The 26235-nt window shown below is 36.4% G+C and overlaps 1 protein-coding gene across 1 annotated transcript in view; it reads left to right on the plus strand.

Annotated features, from left to right (window-relative positions):
• The window catches only part of LOC131978859 (diacylglycerol kinase beta), a 142577-nt gene that overhangs the window by 55674 nt on the left and 60668 nt on the right, over positions 1–26235 (plus strand). The window contains exons 14-21 of the mRNA XM_059342659.1: positions 154–270; positions 3345–3443; positions 5664–5774; positions 5853–5926; positions 9154–9228; positions 15035–15120; positions 15315–15404; positions 18734–18894. Coding sequence (XP_059198642.1) covers positions 154–270; positions 3345–3443; positions 5664–5774; positions 5853–5926; positions 9154–9228; positions 15035–15120; positions 15315–15404; positions 18734–18894 — 813 coding nt within the window. The remainder of the gene's footprint in view (positions 1–153; positions 271–3344; positions 3444–5663; positions 5775–5852; positions 5927–9153; positions 9229–15034; positions 15121–15314; positions 15405–18733; positions 18895–26235) is intronic.

A 26235-nucleotide genomic window follows, 5' to 3' on the forward strand; every position in this document is an offset into this window, starting at 1 on the left:
GAAACGTGCTGTATAAATATATAGACCAATATAACACTTTTCGGAACAATGTCTGACAGTTTTGTTTACATGTTGACGAAGTAAAAATGCTGAAGCTGTAACTGTGAGATGCTGAATATGAGTGTATTGTGTGTGTGTGTGTGTGTCCTGCAGGCCATGCAGCATGTGTGGATGGAAGGAAACTCTCCAACAAAGTGCGACCGCTGCCACAGGAGCATCAAGTGTTACCAGGGCCTGACGGGGCTGCACTGTGTCTGGTGTCAGATCACTGTGAGTAAACTAACTCACCCCGAGCCTTTTAACAACCTGCAGCCCAGACTCTGGATTATTCTCTTTTTAAATATTTGTATTATTTTTTATGAATAGCTTAGCTTTTAAATGTATATTTATATATTTCCTTTTTTCCTTTTACTTCATATACCTATTTTTTATTAGTATAAACATTTTGTGTGATTGTTTTAACTTTCTCTTTTACTTTATATACATTTTCATATTTATTAACATTTTGTGTGATTGTTTTAACTTTCTCTTTTACTTTATATACATTTTCATATTTATTAACATTTTGTGTGATTATTTTTATTTATTTTGATTTTTTGGGATTCAATTAATCTTTTTTAACTAAACCATTTTTTTTTTAACTTATTTTACTTTTAAATATTTGTATTATTTTTTATGAATAGCTTAGCTTTTAAATGTATATTTATATATTTTATATTTCCTTTTTTTTCTTTATATACCTATTTTTTTTATTAATATAAACATTTTGTGTAATTGTTTTAACTATTTTTTTTATTAAAAAAATATTATTGTCAGTCATTTTTTATAATTAAATAATTTTCTATTATTTTTTTCTTAGTTATTTTTCTTTTAAATATATTTTTTCATTTTTTATAAATAGCTTAGCCTTTAAATATATATTTATTTTTTATATTTTCCTTTTCTCTTTTACTTTATATACATTTTCATATTTATTAACATTTTGTGTGATTGTTTTTATTTTATTTTATTTTTATTTTTTGGGAGGCAATTAATCTTTTTTAATTAAACCATTTTTATGTTTTATTTATTTATTTTTAACTTATTTTACTTTTAAATATTTGTATTTTTTTTATATAAATAGTTTAGCTTGTGAATATATATTTACATTTTTTATATTTCCTTTTTCCTTTACTCTTTCATATGAGAAGCTGTCCTGACAAATACAACAAATTCATTTTATTTCCACTCCACAACATAATCATACCTTTACATATTAATTAGTGAAAATATAATGCTCTATAATAATGTAACACTGAAAAAGAAGCCATTCTGAATAATTAGTAGTAATATTTTGGATCATTTAAGTATGTTTTGATGTAAATACTTCTGTACCTTTGCTTGTTATTCCTGTTTAAATCCACTAGATGTCACCACTGACCTGCTTTTCATCAACGCTGCTGTTAAACTCTCACATTCACACAGCAGTTGTTTTCATATCAACATAAAAATGATTCTGCATGTAAATCCTGATGCATAACTTTAAAATAATGCTGTGTAACCTGTGAAACGGTGGTTTGGTAGCTTCAGGAGGCTGCAGAGAGATAAACAGAGTAAACGTTTGATGCTCTGAGGCTCCAGATGGTCTAACGCCCACAGTGGTTCTGTTTGTTTCTCTCCTCCTCTCCTCCTCTCCTCCTCTCCTCCTCCTCTCCTCCTCTCCTCTCCTCTCCTCTCCTCTCCTCTCCTCTCCTCTCCTCTCCTCTCCTCTCCTCTCCTCTCCTCTCAACTCCTTGTTTCCTTTCCTTTTTCCTCTCCTTGTTTTCTGTCTTGTTTCCTCTCGTGTCGTCTCATCTACTTGTTTCCTTGCCTCTCCTTTTCTTTCCTTATTTACTCCTCACCTCTCTTTGTCACCTTTCCTCCCTCGTCTCCTTGTTTCCTTTCCTCTTTCCTCTCCTTGTTTTCTGTCTTGTCTCCTCTCGTGTCGTCTCATTTCCTCGTTTCCTCTCCTCTCCTCCTCCTTCTCTCCTCTCCTCTCAACTCCTTGTTTCCTTTCCTCTTCCCTCTCCTTGTTTTCTGTCTTGTCTCCTCTCGTGTCATCTCATTTCCTTGTTTCCTTGCCTCTCCTTTTCTTTCCTTCTTTCCTCTCCTCACCTCTCTTTGTCACCTTTCCTCCCTCCTCTCCTTGTTTCCTTTCCTCTTCCCTCTCCTTGTTTTCTGTCTTGTCTCCTCTCGTGTCGTCTCATTTCCTTGTTTCCTTGCCTCTCCTCTCCTCCTCCTTCTCTCCTCTCCTCTCAACTCCTTGTTTCCTTTCCTCTCCTTGTTTTCTGTCTTGTCTCCTCTCGTGTTGTCTCATTTCCTTGTTTCCTTGCCTCTCCTTTTCTTTCCTCATTTCCTCTCCTCATCTCTCTTTGTCACCTTTCCTCCCTCCTCTCCTTGTTTCCTTTCCTCTTTCCTCTCCTTGTTTTCTGTCTTGTCTCCTCTCGTGTCGTCTCATATACTTGTTTCCTTGCCTCTCCTTTTCTTTCCTTCTTTCCTCTCCTCATCTCTCTTTGTCACCTTTCCTCCCTCCTCTCCTTGTTTCCTTTCCTCTTTCCTCTCCTTGTTTTCTGTCTCCTCTCGTGTCGTCTCATTTCCTTGTTTCCTTGCCTCTCCTTTCCTTTCCTTATTTCCTCTCCTCACCTCTCTTTGTCACCTTTCCACCCTCCTCTCCTTGTTTCCTTTCCTCTTTCCTCTCCTTGTTTTCTGTCCTGTCTCCTCTTGTGTCGTCTCATTTCCTTGTTTCCTTGCCTCTCCTTTTCTTTCCTTCTTTCCTCTCCTCACCTCTCTTTGTCACCTTTCCTCCCTCCTCTCCTTGTTTCCTTTCCTCTTTCCTCTCCTTGTTTTCTGTCTCCTCTCGTGTCGTCTCATTTCCTTGTTTCCTTGCCTCTCCTTTCCTTTCCTTATTTCCTCTCCTCGCCTCTCTTTGTCACCTTTCCACCCTCCTCTCCTTGTTACCTTTCCTCTTTCCTTGTTTTTTGTCTTGTCTCCTCTCGTGTCGTCTCATTTCCTTGTTTCCTTGCCTCTCCTTTTCTTTCCTTATTCCCTCTCCTCACCTCTCTTTGTCACCTTTCCTCCCTCCTCTCCTTGTTTCCTTTCCTCTTTCCTCTTGTTTTCTGTCTTGTCTCCTCTCTTGTCGTCTCATTTCCTTGTTTCCTTGCTTCTCCTTTTCTTTCCTTATTTCCTCTCCTCACCTCTCTTTGTCACCTTTCCTCCCTCCTCTCCTTGTTTCCTTTTCTCTTTTCCTTTATCTTTACCTCTCTCATTTCCCATCTTCTCTTCTTCTCTCTCCTTATTTCATCTCCTCTCCTCCTCCTCCTCTGTAGCTCCATAACAAGTGTGCTTCTAACGTGAAGCCTGAGTGTGATGGAGGAGCGTTGAGGGACCACACGCTGCTGCCCTCGTACATCTGCCCTGTTGTCCTGGTGAGATGCTGTTTTCTCTGCTGTCCACACACACACACACACACACACACACACTGTGCTCAGGACTTTCACGATTATGTCATTCACTACAAAAAATAATAATTTACAGCATGTGTGGGCTGACTGTTTTGATTCTGCAGAAGATTTTAGAGTTACATCATCTGAAATGTTGCCAGTTTATTAGGTAGATCTAACTCGAGCTGATGCAACAGTCCGGGTATAAATATTATTACTATTATTATTACAGTGTTTTGACAGTGATGTACTGTTATAACTCACATTCATTTCCTTGATTCTTACCTTTTATTTTTTAAATCTAATTTATCTCCTTTTTAGTCTCAGTTTTGTCTTTTATTTCTTTTATTTTTATTCACATATATATTCATGATAATTGTATATTATTTTTTTGGTATATTTCTTATAAATGGGTAAGCTTTTAAATCTATTTTTATTTTACTTTTTCAATTTTTTTTATTTGTCCTATTTTTATTTTATTTTTTTTCACACATTTTTAACAATTGTTTTTTTTTCTTTTTTTTTCAATTATTTAATTTTTCATTCATTTCATTATTATTTATTATTATTTTTATATATAGGTGAGCATTTTAATCTGTGCTATTTGACATCTTTTAGATTTTTTTCAATTTATTCTATTCTTTAAAAAAACATTTTTTAATTTTTTTACAGTCACATTTGAAATGTGCACTCAGTTGCCAGTTTATTAGGTACATCTGACTCGAGCTGATTCAACAACCCTGCAGTAAATATTACTACACCGTTCTGACTTATAACGCACATTCATTCCCTTGAAAGAAAAAATTCTTATTTACGATGACGGCCTGACAAGCAATAAGGGCCATCTGAGGGAAGGGGAGGTGGGCTAGGGAGTAAAACACAGTAAAGATGGTAAAAATACAACAACAACAGTAACAACAATAACAAATAAAAAATAATAATAATAAAAAAAATAGCACCCTTGCGACAGAACCACATAACCTTGGTTTTTGAGGTGTTTAGAGACAGTTTAAGGTGAGTGAAAGCCTGTTGGATGTTGAGGAAGCTATCAAGTGTTTTGATTACAGTGCTGGAGGAAGGACCAGTGGCATAAAGGAATGTATCATCAGCATATAGGTGAATAAGTGAGTTACCAGAAGACAGAGGTATGTTATTAATGTATATGGAGAACAGTGCAGGACCGAGTACGGAGCCTTGGGGGACACCCTTGGATACTGATACGAAAAATAGTGAGAAAACCAGGACAGTGAATGATTAGTGAACCCAATACTGCTCAGTCTATCTCAGTCTATCATTGAGAACCTTTAAAGGTAGCTGTAACACAACTGTGACCAGAGCGAAAACCAGACTGCAACCCAGACAGCATACCGTACATATCCAAATATCTAGTTAGCTGTTTGTTGACAAGCTTTTCAAATACTTTGGACACACAAGGCAAGATGGAGATGGGCCTGTACCTGTTTGGGTCAGCCTGATCACCACCCTTAAACAGAGGAGTTACAGTTGCTTCTTTCCAATCGGATGGTAAAACATTTAAAAATACGGCAGAACACTGAGCTATAGGACATGTGATGTCACTAATTGATGTAAAAATGAATAAATGACCACTGAAAATGCTACAAAAGTTATAGACGAGGTAGAATTGTTGTATTGCACATGTCAGTTTTATTGCACATTTTAATTAATTCATCCTGTGTGGCTGTTGAGAGTTCTGACAGCTTTAGTTACTTTAGACTTAAGTTACTTAAGATTTATCATAAAAAAACATGATCAATTTAAAGTGATTAGACTCTTTAATTAAACCTCATAACAGTAAATTAAGTAGTTAAAATGAGCCTTACCTTGAGAAAAGTAATCAATAATAATCCTATAATATATTTAGAATATATAAAACAATCTGTTATCTCTTATCAGCAGTGGAGATCAGATGTGATATCGTGTCGTATTAATGACATGCTGCCATAGAACAGATTTCCTGTCATAAGTCGTGTCAGACCTGGACGTCCTCCAAACACCTGCCTCAGATCGTGCTCTGACTTCTCAGTTTCCCTCCCAAACGCCTCACTGACAGGCTGATATAAATGCGTATTACTCATATTGACTCATCCATTATAAAAGGCCCGTGCACCTGCAGAAAGATAACATGTGCAGAAACAAGTGACTTTATGAATCATTACATTAATAAAAGACTTTGTCCGTTCTCAGGAGCGCCACTCTGTGGTGAAGCGTGGCGAAGGCGAATCTCCGCCCGGCAACAGCCCCGACGACATCAACCAGACGTTCAAGTTCTCCCCCGGAGACGGACAGGCCCTGCAGGTACGTGAGTGCAGCGTCCAGCAGACGCCACACACCTGAGACCTGATACCTGACTGTTTCCTGTCTGCCTGTCTCCAGATCAGCCCGCTACCAGGGACCCACCCGCTCCTGGTCCTGGTCAACCCCAAGAGTGGAGGGAGGCAGGGGGAGCGGTGAGTCCAGGGAGCTCCATAATAATAATAATAATAATAATAATAATAATCTGTAACCTTCAAGTTTCATTTTCTTATATATGTTTTTTAAATGGTTGAAAACATTTAATTAATGATAGTAATTATTATTATTAATATTTAAAAAATGTTTAAACCTAGGGCCTATTTTATGTAGTAATTAGTGTTTTTATAATAATAATGATAATTATTCATATTATACATTAAAAAAGTAGGACATTTTATTTAATTAGTATTTTTTATAATTTTTCTAATATATATATATTTATTTATATATATTTATATATATATATATTTATTTATTTATATATATATATATATTTACTTATTTATATGTATATGTGTATATATATGTATATGTTATTTTAAAGATAGGACATTTTTTTCAGTTATTAGTATTTTTTATTATTATTATTATTATTATATAATTACATTTTGCTTGATTTATGCTTTTATATAAAATATGTATACCAATAATTCATACTTTTTAATAATTATTTTTTTTCTCAAAAAAAGTTATTAAAAGTTTTGTTTTTTATAGATGTTTTTTAAATTGTTGAAAAATTTAAGTACGATTAGTGCATTAAGAATTTTTTTTTCCCATTTGAGGAATTTAAATTCCACTTTCCATTTTGAAATTGGCAATTTACAATATCCATTTTAGTTTTAGTATCATTTTAACAATTTTTTCAATCACTTCAAAAACATTTTAACCTTTATTATGGTCAGTTTTATACAATATTATAACACTTAAGTAAGGGTAAAAATGATTCCCCATACAAACACATACAAAAACATACAAATACAAAGAGTAATAATTTATTCTGAGTGATCCTGGGAGAATCTGATGACTTTGTTTTTTTCTGTACTTTTTACTATGAAGTATCTTTGGGTTTGTGGAGGTTAGACCTGCAGGAAAGTAAACCTTTGAGTCATAAGTTTTAAACATATTTATTCTTTAAATCAAGCAGCTGAAGCTGTGTGATTAGAGCCTGCAGCTGGACTCTAATCAGCCCCTTTGGACGCCCAAATGTGCAGAAAATAAATGATTGCTATTAGAGTCTTCTGGGCCGTGGCTCCCTTCAGGAAGCTTCTCCGTGTTCTGCAGCTCCCGCTGTCCCTCTGAATGCTGTAATCTGAATCTGAGACGAGGCTGCGCGCTTTAAATAAATGTCCCCACCTACCACACACCAGAGGCCAATCAGCACCATAGCAACACACGCTTTATTACCATCAGAAAGGAAATTATTCCCTATTAATAGAAGTAGAAAGAAATGATTTAAAGCAGGAAACCCAAGGATCCTGTTGGGCTGTTTCTGACTGTGTGAAAAAAGGTTTATAACAAGTTTTTAATTATAATAATAATAATAATAATAATAATAATAATAAGAAGAAGAATTATAATAATAATACATTTTATTTGTAAAGCACTTTTCAGCCCACAGTGGGGGGCGGCTGTAGTCAGTATATTTATTTTATTTTCAAATTATTGTTTTTCAATTCAATTTATTTAAAAAAAATAAAATAATAATAATAATAATTATTATTATTATTCTTTTATTTTACTATTATTATGCGTTTAAATTTAACTTGGCAATTTACAATATATGTCATTTGTACTTTCAACATTAATTGTGTTTGGTTTAAAAAAAAAATTAGATTTTTTTTTTTTAGATGAATTTTAGCATTTTTTTTTTACTTTTCCCATTTGAGGAGTATAAATTAATTAAAATTAAACAGAAAATCTGGGAATTTATTATAGTCAGTATATTTATTTATTTTATTTTTTAATAGTTGAAACTATTAAAAAAAGACAAATGCAAATATACACGTTTTTTTAAAAAGTTAAAGGTATATATTATGTCTTTATTATATATATTAAAGACACACATGAACACTTAAACCAGTCATTTTTAATAATGAATGCAGACTTTTTTAATTAAAATAAAATCCAAATAAAATCAGAGAGTTTAGAGAAGTCATTAGAAGTTTTTTTCAATTAAAACTTATTATTATTGTTATTTTATAAATGACTGAAAACATAAAAAAATACAAATCAATCGTAAAGAAATGTTGCATAATAGAATAGAAATAGAAAATTTATATATATTGCTATTTACTTGATATGTGAATAGTTTATTGTACTGTTGTCTATATCTTTTTGTTTATTTTTTAAATGACTCAGGATTTTATTTGAGCTTTTTTTTTCTTCTAAAAATGACACTTTCACTGACACTTATTAAACCTTTATGTGCTGTGGATCTTTTAATAGAGAAATCTGAGGGATTTATGCACGTGTTTATCGAAATAAACTCGAGTATTGTAATGAAAGACTCAGCAGCACATCTGCAGCCAGTAAAACCTCCTGCATGATGATAACTATGTAGCATTTTATGAGCATTTTCTGTAACCGTCCCAAGGTTACAGAAAAGTGCTGCGTCAGCGTGCAGCAACAACACTCTGACGGTTTGTCAGATGGAAGAATGAAGAGCATGCAAACTCCTCTTCTTCATCTCCTCCTTCACTGATCTCTGCACTGATTATTCCTGCAGACAGAATCTGCAGCAGGACAGATTATTGAAGATATGAAGGTTGTGCAGAAGCTATATGATGCTGAGTTAAATATTCAAAACCCAACATGTCATTATTTTCGTCCCTATTTATGCTCTAGACCAGCTATTGGTATTATTACCTTGGGGTCCCGACCCCAATTCGGGTCGCGAGATGATTTCTGGGGGTCGCCAAATCATTTTGGAAGTCAGCTCTGTCTCCACTGTGTTAAAGTGTTCATGTGTTTTAGTCTTTTTGGTCATTTTGTGTCTTTTTTTGGTCATTTTGTGTCTTTTTTGGTCATTTTGTTTCCTTTTTTGATCAATTTGTGTCTTTTTTTAGTCATTTTGTGTCATTTCTTTGGTAATTTTGTTTCTTTTTTGGGCCATTTTGTCTTTTTTGGTCAATTTGTATCTTTTTGTAGTCATTTTTGGTCATTTTGTGGTCAATTTGTCGTCCACTGATCAGGATGGTGATAGTATACATGTCTCTGTTTGCATGTTGTGCCATCTGTGCATAAAATAAACATAATAGTGACAGATTTCAGAGGCAGAGGTTCTTACCACTGATATAACCTGGAACATTCAGCTGGTATATGTTGATCCAATAATGACATATTTTATTTTATAACTCTTTAAGTTGTTTCTCTTGTGTTTCAGAGTTCTGAGGAAGTTCAGGTACCTGCTGAACCCCAGACAGGTCTACATCCTGGACCAGGGAGGCCCCATGGTCGGGTGAGTCTCTGCTCTTTGTTGCTGTTATGATTTTATTAAATAATTAGAGCAGGAGAGGATCTCAATCACAAAATCGAAAAGGATTTTTTTCTTTAGAACATTATAAAAAGTGATCAAAACTTGTGTTAAAATGTTGATATTTGTGTCAGAATCTCTTTATTCTACATGTCTCATTTAAAATAAAGTGTTTGCACTAACCAGCTGTTTACACAGAGCAGAGAGGAGAGGACAGGAGAGGCTGTTTTTGGTGTTTTTGTGTCTTTTTTTAATAATTTTGTGTCTTTTTATCATTTTGTGTCCTTTTTTGGTAATTTGTGTCTTTTTAAAATACATTTGTGACACTTATGGAGACTTGGAAAAGTTTTTATATCAAAATTCCATTTTATTAACATTTTTTAGGAATAATTTATCTAAGAAATTCAACTTTTTTTTCCTGTTTTCTGTCATTCTAACTCTTCACAAAGGCAGGTTTGAGTTCTTGTGATTGTGCTGATTCCATAGAGCAGCAGGACTTATAGATTTATATTGATTTTATGTATTACATGAAAAATAAGAGCACAATTTCACTCGAATATACATGAATATATATAGAACTGTGCGTCCTCATGGTGCTGGTTCAGACTGACCTGTGGAGGTCAGTGAAGTGGATCGTTGCTGCCGTGCGGTGTGTGTTTGACCTCCTGACACACACACACACACACACACACACACACACACACTCGCCCGCTCATACGTCAGAGCCGAGCACAGCGTGTACTTTGAAATGAAAGCTGCTGCGTCTTTTGTCTATTCAGGGAAGAAAAAGTGCCCGACGCAGCTCGAGGCTGTAAATGCTTTACCTTGAAGGTGAAGCACCACCTCTCTCTCTCTCTCTCTCTCTCTCTCTCTCTCTCTCTCTCTCTCTCTCTCTCTCTCTCTCTCTCTCTATCTATCTCTGCCCTCGAGAGCCCATTGTCGGAAAACCGACCCGATGACGCACTCACTCTGAGGTCTGAGGGGAAAACGCTGCAGATGATCCATGCGGCGTCAAACACAAACACGTTTACTCTGCTGTGACTCTGGAACATGTTAGTCACGTCCTCATACTGTAGTTTCACTGTACGACAGTTCAGGGATTCAACTTCCTGTGTTCTAGAAATAAACAATTCATCACTACCTGTTTGGCTAAAAGGCTTTCAACAGGAGTCACTGCAGCGTTAGCACTGATCGTGACCACGATTTCGGGTCAAAACGAGTGTAACGCCACTCTTGGATTGGCTCAAAACTGTACACAGTAATTAATATCCAACATATACACATAAAAATAGTAAATAAACAACAATTATCCCAGTGTTTCACTGTGACGTCATGCTGCCAGTTCAGTAGATATCGCTCCACAGGAGAGGCTGTTTACACAGAGCAGAGAGGAGAGGACAGGAGAGGCTGTTTACACAGAGTTGAGAGGAGAGGACAGGACAGGAGAGGCTGTTTACACAGAGCCGAGAGGAGAGGACAGGAGATGCTGTTTACACAGAGCCGAGCGGAGAGGACAGGACAGGAGAGGGTGTTTACACAGAGCCGAGAGGAGCGGACAGGAGAGGCTGGCAACATGACAATACTTCAATATGTACAATATGTGTAGAAAACATTTTTTACAACATTCAGGACACTTGTGGGAACTTGGAAAAGTGTTAATATATAAATTCTGTTTTATTCCAAATTAAAAATATATATATATTAGAGAAATTCAACTTATTTATGATTTATGTCGTTATAGCTGGCTATAGAAATTGACAAAAAAAAATCATTAGGAGGGATAAATATATAAAATAATGAGTAAAAAATATAACATAATACATTTTACAACATAAATACACTATAATAAGTCAATTAAATAATTTAAATGATCTCTACAAGTTATTTTATTCCCATGCCTGGCTCAATAGGCAGCTTCTAAGCCTTGTACAATTTGTTGTGGTTGCTACTGACAATAATTATTAATAAAGAATCTTTTGAAGTTGCATGTGTGTTTATTGTTGCAGCAACACACCTGAGCACAGGTGATGTAACGGTGTTTGTGCTGAGCAGAGGGAGGCTGGACATTATGCACCAGTGACTGTTAACACATGTGTTGAGATAAACTCACGGGGCTGAGTGAAGCTCTGTGATACAGTTCAACTCTACAGCTGTTACCATGGCGCCCAAGCAACAGGCTCAGCAGGCTCCCAGCTCACTCATTTGTTTAGGGAATACAATCCCTCACTGTATTTACACTCATTACAAACATTGTTTCAGCTCTGCCCGTTAATGTGAAGCCTCCGCTCGGCTCGCTGCTGATGTTTCTGCTCAGCTGAAATATAAATCACCAACACAAACAGCCGGGATCAGGCTGCATCAAGCTGAATTTAATACTCTTTAATGCTGACATGGAAGAGTTTTTGGTTGCATGCGACACACCAAACTGCATGTTGTGGGGACATCCCCATAGTGAGGACATGTATATATATATATATATATACACTCCTGGTCAAAAGTTTTAGAACACCCCGACTTTTCCAGAATTTTATTGAAAATGATGCAGTTTAATGTCTCAGTTGCAGAAAACGTTGCAGAATGTTTATTTACTTCTCAAAACCCATTTTTACAGACTTGCATTCATGTGATGTTGGTCCTTCTTGTGTGGTATGTATATATATATATATATATATATATATATATATATATATACATACACTACTGGTCAAAAGTTTAAGAACACCCCAACTTTTCCAGAATTTTATTGAAAATTATTCAGTTTAATGTCTCAGTGTACACATATAACAAATAAACAACTGAAGTTAAAAAAAAAAAAATCATAGAATCAATTTAGACACAAAAATGTATTCTAACCTTTGTGCCCTTTCAAGCTGTTCATTGGACTTGAACTGCTTGAATTTCAATAAAAAAACTGGAAAAATTAGGGTGTTCTAAAACTTTTGACGGGTAGTGTATATATATATATATAAGACACAAAATTGCCCAAAAAAAGCACAAAATGTGCCTTTTTTGCTTTGTTATTTTGCCTTTTTTGCTTTGTGATTATTTAAATTATTTCATTCACTTATTATAGTGTATTTATGTTGTAAAATGTATAATGTTATATTTTTTATTCATTATTTTACTATTATTTTATATTTTTATCCCCCCTATTGATTTTATTTTTATTTTTTTGTCAATTTCTATAGCTAGCTATAACGACAAAAATCATAAATAAGTTGAATTTCTCTAATATATATATTTTTAAAAAAAATTGGAATAAAACATAATTTATATATAAACACATTTCCAAGTTCCCACAAGTGTCCTGAATGTTGTAAAAAATGTGCCTTTTTTGCTAAACATACACAAAAAGTGGAACTAAAAAGCTGTTGAAATGTTTTTTCTGACAGAAATATCACAGTTTTAAGCTTCACTTTGGTCACGTTTTCTAGTGGAAACTTTCATAACCTATGATGCATTCAAGGGCTGTCGGAAAGGTCAAACCCTGACGATAATGCCCGTTTTTACAGTTTCTCTCTATGTTAAGGCACAAAATGTTCCTTTTTTGCTTTGTTATTATTTAAATTATTTCATTCACTTATTATAGTGTATTTATGTTGTAAAATGTATTATGTTATATTTTTTGATGATTTTTTTTTTATTTTTTTGTCAATTTCTATAGCTAGCTATAACGACATAAATCATAAATAAGTTGAATTTCTCTAATATATATATTTTTTAAAATTTGGAATAAAACAGAATTTATATATAAACACTTTTTCGAGTTCCCACAAGTGTCCTGAATGTTGTAAAAAAATTGCCTTTTTTGCTAAACATACACAAAAAGTGGAACCAAAAAGCTGTTGAAATGTTTTTTCTGACAGAAATATCACAGTTTTAAGCTTCACTTTGGTCACGTTTTCTAGTGGAAACTTTCATAACCTATGATGCATTCAAGGGCTGTCGGAAAGGTCAAACTCTGACGATAATGCCCGTTTTTCCAGTTTCTCTCTATGTTAAATTTGTTAAGTAAAAAGCCTGCCTGTGGGTCTGTGGTTCAGAGGGTTAAAGACGTGATCTGAGAGCTGATGGACCAGTTTGATCCTCTCCAGCTGTGTTCACTCCTCCACCACAGTCACAGAGTGCGTGCCCTTCAAAGGGACCTTTAATGTGCGTCGGGACAAAGGTGTCGACAGCAGCTTTCATCTCCCTGCAGCATGAGACAGCTGCATACAGGCCGCAGACCCCGAACACACAGACCACCTGGTCCTGCACACTAACAGCCCATCAGACCACCGAAAACACATCTGCCTCTTCAAAACACACAGAAGTCTTCCTCAGTGTTACAGGTGGCGCTCTGCTCCGGTCACGAGGGGGCATTCACTCACAACCATTAATACAGGCTGGGAAGCTGGGAAAAAAGCTTTAAACTGTGATATTTCTGTCAAAAGTAGTTAGTTTCACTTTTGGTGCATGTTTAAAACTACACTCTGAACCCCATCAAATGTGTTTCCTTTAACCTTTTGATGCACAACACGGGTCAAAAATGACCCGCATTCATTCCCCATGTTATTTATTGCTTGCTGTGTGTTTCTGTGCTCTATCTTTTGATATCAACTTATTTTATGATTGAATATTGTAATTTTTTTTTTACATATCTTGTTTTTGATAACAACAGATCATTATTTTCATTTTGCTTCTCATAATTTATGAAGAAAAAAAGTTTTTGTATTATTACATAGCTAACTACTTGGCTAAGTAGCTTGCTAAGCTAACTACTTGAAGTTAGCTAAGTAGTTAGCTTAGCAAGCTACTTAGCTAAATACTTAGCCAAGTAGTTAGCTTAACAAGCTACTGAGCTAAAAAATGGATATGGCTCATTTTTCACCCATGTCGTGTATTAGCAGAGAAGTGACAGAAAAAGGGATTTTATTCAAAAATTAATAAAGGAAAACGTAAAAATGAGGGTGTATGATGATCAAAAACAAACTAATTGAGGAAAACCTGGAATACTGAATGATGAATTATTGCAAAGATTTAGAACATAAAAACTGTCGGGTCACTTGAGACCCATGTTGTGCATCAAAGGGTTAAAAAAAAAAGCTAAAATACAGTTTAGAAACTGAGTTTGAACGTTCCGACAGCCATTGAACGTCACGACTTGTGTTAAAATGTTCATATTTGTGTCAGAATCTCTTTATTCTTCATGTGTCATTTAAAATAAAGTGTTTGCACTAACCAGGTCCTGTTAAAAACATTAAATTCTCCTCAGAGACACTGTGAAGACATGATTGATTCTGCTGAGACCAACGGTCACGTGACAAATATTCACTGAAAATCTGTTTACACAGAGCAGAGAGGAGAGGACAGGAGAGGATGTTTACACAGAGCAGAGAGGAGAGGACAGCAGAGGCTGTATTTGGTGTTTTTGTGCCTTTTTGTTTTCCTCTTTTCTGGGTCATTTTACATGCTTTTTGGTCATTTTGTGTCTTTTTATCATTTTGTGTCCTTTTTTGGTAATTTGTGTCTTTTTTAAATACATTTGTGACACTTATGGAGACTTGGAACAGTTTTTATATCAAAATTCCATTTTATTAAACTTTTTTAGGAATAATTTATCTGAGAAATTCAACTTTTTTTTACACAGAGCCGAGAGGAGAGGACAGGAGAGGCTGGAAATATGACAATACTGAGAATATTTACAATATGTAACTGTGTTATTGTATTGACCTGTCTGAGCCGTGACTGTTGATTGTTGTTCAGTTTGTATACATGTTGGTTTAATCTGCCGGCTCTTCTGTCGTCTCAGGCTCAACTTTTTCCACGACGTTCCTGATTTCCGGGTTCTTGCTTGTGGCGGTGACGGCACTGTGGGCTGGATCCTGGACTGCATAGGTACACACTGCTACCTGTAGCTAGTCCTGTTTACACACATCATCAGTTTGTTCTCTCCCCATCAGCAACATTACCACGGCCTCAGATCTGTGCAATTACATTATCAGTATTATATTATTATAACTGATACAAACAGTTGTTTCCAGGTCTGTTTGACAGGAATATAAGCTGGATCTGTGTATTTGCCTCTGCAGATAAGTTGAATTTCACCCGGCACCCTCCGGTGGCCATCCTCCCTCTGGGCACAGGGAACGACCTGGCACGCTGCTTACGCTGGGGAGGAGGTGAGCCATTAATCCTCCACATGTTTCTATATTTCTATGATTCTATATCACTGTATTTCCCGGTTGTGAAAAATGTTATGTGAGGTTTTGCTCTCATTTAGCTGTTAAAGTGCAGGAGATTGATGCATTTTTAATGTACTAAATTTTTAATGTATTTCATTTTTCTCCCCCTAGATCAGGTGTGTCAAACTCTGACCCGCGGGCCAAATCTGGCCTGCAGTGTAATTTTATTTGGCCCGCGAGGCAATACCAAATTATTATATTGTTATTGTACTATAAAAGCTGACCCGCCGGTATTATACGACGCATTTACCGCTAATACTAGATTTATTATTGTTATTTTATTTTAAAATGTATTAACCTGTGGAAAAACTTTATTTTGATATTTAAATCAGAAGGATGCAAATAGAAAAGAGGCATACGATTTTTATTTAATTTTTATTTAATAAATTAATGACATTGATGTGTTTTTTATTTGAAATTTGATTTTGCATGTCTGCACTATTTAGTTATATATTGTATGTTTATAAGCGTTGCTGGTTCCATATTTAATGTTAAAGCAAAACATGTTTGGTATATATTAAAAGGTTTATTTGTTCAATGTTGGCCCGCGATTTTATTCAAGTTTTAAATTTTGGCCCATTGTGTATTTGAGTTTGACACCCCTGATCTAGATGGTTTGGTCCCCCCCCCCCCCCCGTAAAATCCTGTGGGAAACACTGTATATATATAAACTTTATTTGTATAGCACTTTTCTTAACAAAGTTACAAAGTGCTTTACAGGCAAGAAATAAAAACATAGTGGAAGACAGAAAAAATTACAATAAAACAACAAAGCAAAGTAAAGTGCAATGCAGACAAGTTGGAATCACAAATGTCAAAACATAGAATTTATAGATCTGATATAGATTTATAGTTGTTCATCGAAAAGAAAAAAATATCACACAACAAACTAAAGATTCATCTTCGCTCATTACAGACAGGATGGACAGTTACTGATGACTGACAACTGGGAGGTTTCATCGTGATGCTGAATGAATGGCTGGTCTGTGTGTGTGTGTGTGTGTGTGTGTGTGTGTGTGTGTGTGTGTGTGTGCGTATGTCCGGAAAATGAAAGCTGGGAAGAGGGAAGTGGGAGCTCTTACCGTTCAAATTAGAAAATGTTAATATGCAAAGCCTGGCTGATTGGCTGCAGATCTTGGGGCAGTGATTACTGAGCTGGTTATGATGCTGGGAGGACTCGGAGCTGCTCCGCGGCCCAGTGAGCGATGAGTCTGCTGCCAATAAGCAGCTGCAGCTCCAGGACCTGTTGAACGGATCATCATGTTATATTTTAATTATTATAAGAAGGCAGATAGTAGCTCGTCTTTCCCACAGACAGACCTGAGACAGTTTGTTCTCACAGAAGTTATGTTTTGTAGCTTATAGATACAGACCTGTAAGAACAACACACACACACACTGGGCCTCATTTATCAAACCAGCGTACGACAGAAAGTGAGCGTAAAGTGGGCGTACGATCATTTCTACGCAAGCCTCGGCATTTTTCAACTTGGACGTGAGCGGAGGGTACGATCAGATCTCAGTCTGCTCTCAGCTCGTGTACGCAAATCTGAGTCAGCGTGAAGTCCACACGTCTGAGTCTGAGAATTGATCTTAGACTATAGTATCGATGCCTGGAGCTGATAAAACTCTGTGGTGTTTTGTTTTTAAATGGTGACAAAGCAAAACATGTTTAGACTACATCATTTATCATTAAAACATAATCCAAAAATAAATACACCCTGCGATCGTGAAATTCTTTAAACAGAATACCAGCCGAGGATATTAAATGTTGTTGTCTTCTGCTGTTTACTGTTATTATTATTATTATTATTATCCAGCTCCGACACCGGAGCGTCAGCGTCTCTTTTACCAGCGGTTCTGCCCGAATAGAAACATTTCCAATCAGCGCTGTCACACGCTCCTCTCACTAGGACATCATTATTAGTAAATGTAAAGAGGTGAATAATATATCTCCATCACAGTAATAGCACTATTCGGATATTATATAGATTATTAGGCTTTATATATAGCGATGTCATAATTCAAACCTCACCAGGAGTTGAATGGTCCACTGCTACTCTGCTGACAGCACCACTGATTTCCTTCTTTTTCACTTTTTATGCTGCCAAACAAAACCAGTTTGTTGTGTTGCAGCTGTTGGACGTCAGCGTTTCACTTTCTGACTGAGAAATTCCTCTTCTTTTGGAATTAAAACTTACTTTAAAACATTGTTTACTTCCTTAAACCAAAAAGCTGTGCTCCAAATGTAAAATATTCAGTGAACTTGTTTGAGTATAGAACTATAAGTACTTTTATTTCATAAACCTCCGTCGCTGCGTATTTCTTTAATATGTCTATATTGCCCCTGTTGTTATTTGTAACGGTGCACTTTACATGCATGCTAACATTAGCGGGCGATAGCTAGCATACTAATTTCAGCGGGCTAGTGTTAGCTTACATAGTCAAACGTTAACATTTTACATTCAGTGTTAATAAGAATGTTTTGGCGTCCATAGTGATGAAGATGAGCAGCAGATGTGTTGTAGAGACACGTAGTCTGCTGTTGTTTTACTGGCTGAGAGGGCGGAGACGTATACAGACGTTAGCAGTGACGTAATGATGTGGCTCTAGAGCCTGTGGACCAACTGCCAACCAGTTCAAGCTCCGGCTCCGAACCTGAAGCTGCTTTGGTTGAAAAGAGGTACAAGAGTGGAAGCGTGTGGAAGCGGAAATGGGGCTGTTGTTGGACGGTCCACAGTGATTGGTTCTGTTTGGATGATGTCATCTGTAGAAACTATTAAAGGGCTTCTCAGTGTGTGTGTGTGATGATGTGTGTGTGAGTGCTGGAGGATCCAGTGGGAAAAACACAATTGTTTTTATATGAAACGGAAATTGTTCCCTCTAAAACTGCGATTAAATCTGAAGAGTGTGTCAGAACATGAACACGGGCTCATATTTCACCCGTGATGCTTCCAGTGTGATTTTACTGGTTAATGCCTCAGCTGGAAGCTTCCATCCGCCTCTGAGCCACATTCAGACAGCCGGCTGGCAGCCAGGGAGGCGAACCGGAGGGCTCCCAGGGGAGCAGTCAGGGCCGGGCCTGCTGCAGGTTCGGAGGAGGTGAAGGCGGCGGTGGCGGCGGCGGCGGCCTAATCAGCGCCATTGTGTTTCACGTCTCAACCCATAAAACCCAGCGTTCATGAGCTCACAGTGAGCAGCTTCAGGGTGTTTTATTCTGTTGCTCTTTTTACATTTTACCCACTGACGCCTCGTGTTTCCCGGCAGGTTATGAGGGCGGCAGCCTGCTGAAGTTCCTCCGGGACATTGAACACAGCACGGAGGTGGTGCTGGACCGCTGGAACATCGACATCGTCCCCGACGACAAGGAGGAGAAAGGAGACCCCGTTCCCTACAGCATCGTCAACAACTACTTCTCTATCGGAGTGGTAAGAAAAAAACACAGACTGGTTCCTTTAAAGAGCTCCTTTGGTTGAGCATGGGGAAGTTCACACTAAAGTTCACTTTCAATTAACCCTTTATCAGGCGAAGAATCGTATTTGGTACCTTCAGTGGATATAAACTGGGTCTCCATGTCTCTCTGTTTGGTCGTAGAACCACATGGATTTCTTCCAGCTAATCAGCAAAGATCAGGCTACGTCACAGATGGTGACACCATGGCATCTGACCAATCAGTATGATAATAATAGAATAATATTAACTTTATTCACCTTGACCTCCAATGTAAAAATGAAAAATTTGGAAAAAAATCTGCAAGAAACACCTCTTCTACTACTTCAATTCTTCAATGACTTGTACGAGGAGAACTTGACTATGACGGCATATAAGGGCCAAGTATGAATAAAAATAAAAAATACAAACCTGGGAAGGGGGGGTTAATATTTTGAGAAAAAAGTTGCAGATTTAAGAGATTTAAAGTGGCAAACCTGCGCGAAAAGATTTACGAGAAAAAGGGAAAAAAAGAAGCGACTTTTCCCCCAGATTCACCACTTTAAATCTAATAAATCTGCGCATTTTTTCTAGTAGATTTGCCACTTTAATCTTGTGAACTTTTTTCCATATGTTTTTTTTACGCATTCTGGCTGTATGTAATATCCTCCAATATTCTCTAGGGTTGAAATTTGGAATTTGCAAGTATTTCAATGAGTTTCCTATAAAGGGTTAATGGATACTCTTCTATAAAAGTAAAACAAAGGATTCAAGGATAGTTTTTAATCACTAAAATATCACATTACATACATTTCCTCCCTGTGTATTTCACTGCAATATATAAACTCTCTATAAATCTATAAGTCCTGCAGCTCTGTGGAATCAGCACAATCATTGCTAGAAATGGGAACAACTCCAACATGTGTGAGAATGACAGAAATCTGAAAAAAGAAAAGGTTTCTTTGATAAAAAAATTTTTTTAAAAATGTATAAAATGGAATTTATATATAAACACCTTTCCAAGTGCAGGCAAGTGTCATGAATGTTGTATAAAAAAAGACACATAATGACCAAAAATACACAAGAAATGACAAAAAAGCCTAAAATGACCAAAAAAAGATCTAAAATTACCACAAAAAAACACGTAATATGAACAAAAAAGTAACAAAATGGCAAAAAAAAGACACAAAATTAAGAAAAAAGACGCAATATTAACAAAAAAGTAACAAAATATTAAGAAAAGACACAAAATGAAGAAAAACGACACAAAATGACCGATTAAAGACACAAAATGACCAAAATAAAAGACACAAAATGAACAAAAAAGTCACAAAATTACCAAAAAAGACATAAAATTACCAACAAAAGAGAATTAATCATGTCTTCACAGTGTCTCTGAGGAGAATTTAATGTTTTTAACAGGATCTGGTTAGTGCAAACGCATTATTTTTCAATGACACATGTAGAATAAAGATATTCTGACACAAATTTCAACATTTTAACACAAGTTTTGGTCACTTTTTCAATCCAGTCGGTGAGATGGTGGCTCAGAAAATCATGAGTCAATCCAAACATTACCTTCTGTCATGGTAAAAAAAACCTAATGTAACTAGGTATAACACATTTAAGTATAAATTGGAACCAAAGACCAATGTATATGTAAAAGAATATGTATAATTTAAGAAGAATATTAATAAAATACTCACTAAAATGTACAACATAGCCCCTAAATTGTCCAAGTGAGACATAGTTGTGACAATAACAACAGATTACCTCTTTGAGTCTTTGTGGACACGAGCAATTAGTGGATTCATCAGTGAGTTCCTGTTCCCTCTCCACCAGGTTTTTCTCTTTTAATTGGAGGAAAGTAACATGCTGCCAGGTCCTAGTTGCTTAGCAACCTTTTTTTCCTGGTCCGGATGGAGATGCTGGTTTAAAAGGCTCAGGGACGTTTCATACAGAGGTGACAAACAAGTGCCGGTCGGCTGATTCCTCCTCAGTGTCTCTGAACGTCACATCAGTCAGTTTCTTTATGGATTCACAAAGTTAACCAGCTCTTTTAACCTGTAGCACTTTGAGATTTCCTGTAATGTAAAGTGCATTACAAATAAAATATATTATTATTATTATTATTCTGTACTGCTGGTTGCTCTCATAAGGATCAATCTGAGGCTTTTCATTTGAAAAAAAAAAAGAATCCACTGTTTAACATAGAAAGAAACTGTGAATATAGGCATTATCTTCAGAGTCTGACCTTTCCAACGGTCCTTGAACAGATCATCAGTTCTGAAAGTTTCAGTGAGATATATCACTATTTTAAGCTTTAAGTTACTTTTTCTGTCAGGATCTCTTTTTTCTTCATGTGTCATTTAAAATAAAGTATTTGCACTAACCAGATCCTGTTAAAAAGATTAAATTCTCCTCAGAGACACTGTGAAGACATGATTGATTCTCTTTTGTTGGTAATTTTATGTCTTTTTTGGTAATTTTGTGTCTTTTTTGTTCATTTTGTGTCTTTTATTTTGGTCATTTTGTGTTGTTTTTCTTCATTTTGTGTCTTTTCTTAATATTTTGTTACTTTCGGTCATGTGACAAATATTCACTGAAAATCTGTTTACACAGAGCAGAGGGGAGAGGACAAGAGAGGCTGTTTACACAGAGCAGAGAGGAGAGGACAGGAGAGGCTGTTTACACAGAGCAGAGAGGAGAGGACAGGAGAAGCTGTTTACACAGAGCTGAGAGGAGAGTACAGGAGAGGCTGGAAACATGACAATACTTCAATATGTATAATATGCAGATTTTACGTCTTTTTTTTAATTTTATGTTATTTTTTGGTAATTTTACATCTTTTTTTGGTCATTTTACTATTCTTTTTTTTAAATATTTGTTACACTTTTCGGCCCTTGGAAAAGTGTATATATAAAAAATATGTTTTCTAACAAAACAAAAACTATGTTATTCTGCACAAAGACATATTTGAGTTGTTCCCACTTCTAGTGGTGATTGTGCTGATTCCACAGAGCTGCAGGACTTATAGATTTATAGAGATTTTATTTATTGCAATGAAAAATAAGACACAATTTAGTGTGTCATTCATGCAGCAGCGCATCAAATGAACACCATCAAACTGAACTTGTAGTTAAAAGCCCTGTGTGTGTGTGTGTGTGTGTGTTTCAGTGTACAGTTGGACTTTGGCCAAACTTTGCTCTGACTCATCACCATTTCAGTCCCTCTCTGCCATCCGATGTTTTTTTTTCTTTAATATTTGAGCGTTACGCTGACAGCTATAAATACCAGGCGTCAGATATACGGAGCGGTGCAGGTGACTATAAATAAACAGAAGTGACAGAGAGGACATATGTGCTCAGGTAGAGGTAAACGGGCTTTTGGCGAGCAGAGGAAGCCCCACGGTGATGTTATATAACCTCAGCCTCCTGCTGAGCTCTGCATATGTCACTGCAGACACACTACACAGACGTGACACACTAATCTGCATGTTCCTGACATATAAACACTTCTGAACCTCGTTCTGGCTTTACAGTCAGAGATGCAGCGCTAGAACTGAATTATTGTATTTGACAGTTTGCTGTTTCTTTCATTCTAGACCAGACCTGGGCAATGGGCGGCCCGCGGGCCACATCCGGCCCGTTGGTTGTCCTCGTCTGGCCCCCATGAGGTTACCCAGAAATTAGAAATCAATACAACCCCAGTGCTTTTATTTTGAAGGCGGTTTACGTACCCACTTGCAAAGACTCGACTTTTTAACTGATTTATTCAAAATCGTAGCTCCATGAACATAAAAATAAGACATTCCTTGGTCACCTTGTGACTCCACCGTAAGAGCTAACAAACATTAGCATTAGCTTTTACTATAGTTAAGAGAACAAATATAGCCACTAATATATATATGAGAGAAGAAAATAAACTTTAACAAACCGTGTGCCCTGTCAGCCACTATAGAAGCCCTTTTCATACTTTATATCAACTTTATATGAATTACTACGCAATTTTTACCGTTCTACCTGTTATTTCCTGTCACTACCTTTCAAAATAAAAGCACCAGTTTTACACTGGATGGCGCCTTTTCAAGATAAAAGCATCACAACATTGTAAAACACCTAAAAAATTAACAAACATGAAAAAACAAACTATATAATACAAAAACACCAATAGGAACCTTGCTAAAGGTCATTTACAGTTATAAATGGAAAGGTGATAGTGATTGGAGTATTTACTACTTTTTACTGCTATATTTGATTTAATCCACATTAACAGTCTTATCATAACATGTATTCTTATCAGTAGCAGCTCAAAACCAGATAATTTACTGTATTTTATAAAGTGATTAAATTAATATTTAGCAGAATTTAGTTCATAGTTTTGGTCTTCCTGTTGCTGGAAGAACTCATCATCACTCAAAATACAAATTCATCAGAAACTTGAAAAAAGTCCAAAAAGTCTTAAGAATGACTATCAGCTCAATGATTATATATTTTGAGTACACTATAAAATAAATGAAGTAGAGGTGAAAAACTCTAGTTGTATGATTTCTTTTTACATTATATTTAAGGTTTTACCATCAGAAATCAGAAAGCTGCGATATGATGTGGACTTCTATTTTACATAGAAACTATCTATAAAGCAAGAAGCGTGTGTGTGTGTGTGTGTGTGTGTGTGTGTCTAGAGCATATATCTTGCTGTCCGTGTGTCAGACTGACCTCAGATTTCGTATGTGGCTTGCGCATGGCACGGAGGTGTGCATCCTCGATTTTTGAAGATTTTTGAATTCATTTTTTCAAAATATTATTATTTATGTAGGACGTTTCTGATCGGACACCTTTTAGTGGAGCTCCGCCCCATTGTGTGATAGGCCTACACCTGGTCAGTAACACAATTCACTCTGGATTTCCACCCTGACTCATCTCATCTGTAAGTCTATTTAGCCTACCTATCTTTAGGAGTTTTAAAGTGGCTACAAGGTTCGATTTTCCAATAATATTCTAATAGTTTCCAGTGAATATCAATGTTCAATGTGTATGTGCTGGATGGTTTGGTACCTTATGAAAAGTAAGTGTTTTATGGAGTTGGAGACGTTGTAGTGTGGCATGTATCTACGGGCACTGCACTAGTTCACTGTAATTTAACATTCAACACCACGAAGAAATTACATGATACTGTCAAAAAAACAACAACATTTCTTCACAGTATATGGATGAACATATTTTGGGTTCAACTGAGGTTTCTTGACTAGAATAAAAACAGTCTAAAACAGCGGCTTCTCCTCCAGCGTGTGTGTAGCTGTGAGTTCTGACGCGTCTCCGTCGTTTCACGGCCGTTAAACAAAGACGGCTCAGCGCGGCGGACAGATGGCGAGTCTCTGAGAGCACACGGCTCTCTGACTCACAGCGCCAAGGTGCTTTCATCAGTGATCTGCAGCCTCGCTTCACCATACAGGGTTAGCGTTTCCTGCCGTCCCGCCGCAGACCTCGCCGCTCTCTCTTGCTGGTTTCGGTTGCCATGGAGACGGGAGGCTGGCAAGGCCGACTCTGAAAGCCTGCACAGTCATCTGTCCTTCGTCTCGCTGACTTAATGTGGATGACACGGTGTGGAGCATGTGGCACTCAGAGCTGTAAATCAGAAGGTTAGAGTCTGTGCGCTCGGCTTTAATCTGTGCACACATTCTACATGAGATAAAACTTAATCATATAATATACTCATGTTTGAAAAACAGTGTTGAATATACATGGGTGCACATAACTTTTTCAGTGAGTTACTCAGGTGAGTAACAGGAGATGGTGTTTGGTACTCACCTCATATGTAATAAGTCTTTAAAGCAGGGGTCCCTAAACTACGGCCCGCGGGCCACTTCCGGCCCGCCAAAGCAATTGGAGTGGCCCACTTAACTATCCCAAACAATCCCTCTAAGCATGGCCTGTTTTTTTAAAATTGCATTTATTATATATTAATTTATAAAATATCCACATGTAATGATTAAGGTAAATAAAATTGACCTGATGGACACAGACACAAATGACAAAAAAAGAAAAAAAATAATTAAATAGGAATGAAAGCCTCCAAAATACTAAAAAAAATACAGAAAATTATAAAAACAAAAGTCAAAAAGTGGCAAAAAAAAACGGACCTAAAATTACTAAAAAAGACAAAGAAAATACAAAAAAGAAAGAAAAAAAGACACAAATTGACAAAAATACAAAAAAGACAGAAAATTACAAAAACAGACAAAGTGACCAAAAAGTCATAAAACAGCAAAAAAGAATTAAGAAAAATACTTTTAAAAAACACACAAAGTGACAAAAAAAAAAAAAACAGACACAAAATTACCAAAAAAGAAAAAAAAAGACACAAAATTAAAAAAACAAAAACAAAAAATAAAGTGACGAAAGAGCTCCGAACAGTAACTCGAGCGTCAGAATGAATGGGAAGTCGGGTTAAATACAGAGAAAAACTTTAATCACAGGCTGTAATCTGTTTGAACACGTTGTGTTGTTGTGAGGTGGGCTGTCAAAACCAAAAAAAAGTTCTGATAAAAAATCTTTCTTTTTATACATTTAGAAACGTTACATTATTATTTCATACAGTTACATATACATGTTTTATACCTGCCTATCCCCCATGTGTCAAGAATAAAGAAACAGTCCTGTGAGAAAGTGAAAAGTCGTCTTTACTCGCTAGTTTTCTTTGTGATTACAGTGTTCGTCTTCTTATTTTGCAACCGGCATGCATGTGCATTATCAATGTTTGTAAACAAATAACTGGTCTATAGGCCTGTCACTAATGCAGCTTATATAGATTATAAGAAGTGCTGCAGACATTATTAAGAGAACTTAATGTCCAGATATCCTAAAATATGTCCATGTTGTGACAGACTATAAATGCATTAGGCTTTGGTCTTTGAAAGATGCATTCTGTTGAGTTGATAAAACCATTTTATTTACATATAACGGCAGTGGATTTAAGCGTCAACATGCAGCTCGTGTTGTTTCCTAAAGCACTTCCACTTGACCTGCAGCCTGGAAAGAATCTGTTCAGAGGAATCTGAGAGAAGGAAATCACACCATGTCAGCAGCCATTAAAGATGCCACCTCGTGTTGCATCGAGGAACCTGATCCCTCTGCAGCGCGTGTCTCCGTGCACGACCCTCTGTGGACGGCAGCGCAGGTGTAGATGTGTATGTGTGTGCATGCACATAATGTGTGTGTGTGTGTTTGACCTGCAAGATGATTCCTGGTGTTAATGTGCACCGCGGTCCCCGGCCGAGCCAGAGCCAGGAGGGTGCAGATGATCCTGAGCCTCCTCTGATGGACTTATAAGTCTCGAGC

Source organism: Centropristis striata, chromosome 10 (assembly GCF_030273125.1).
Source record: "Centropristis striata isolate RG_2023a ecotype Rhode Island chromosome 10, C.striata_1.0, whole genome shotgun sequence".
Classification (NCBI taxonomy): domain Eukaryota; kingdom Metazoa; phylum Chordata; class Actinopteri; order Perciformes; family Serranidae; genus Centropristis; species Centropristis striata.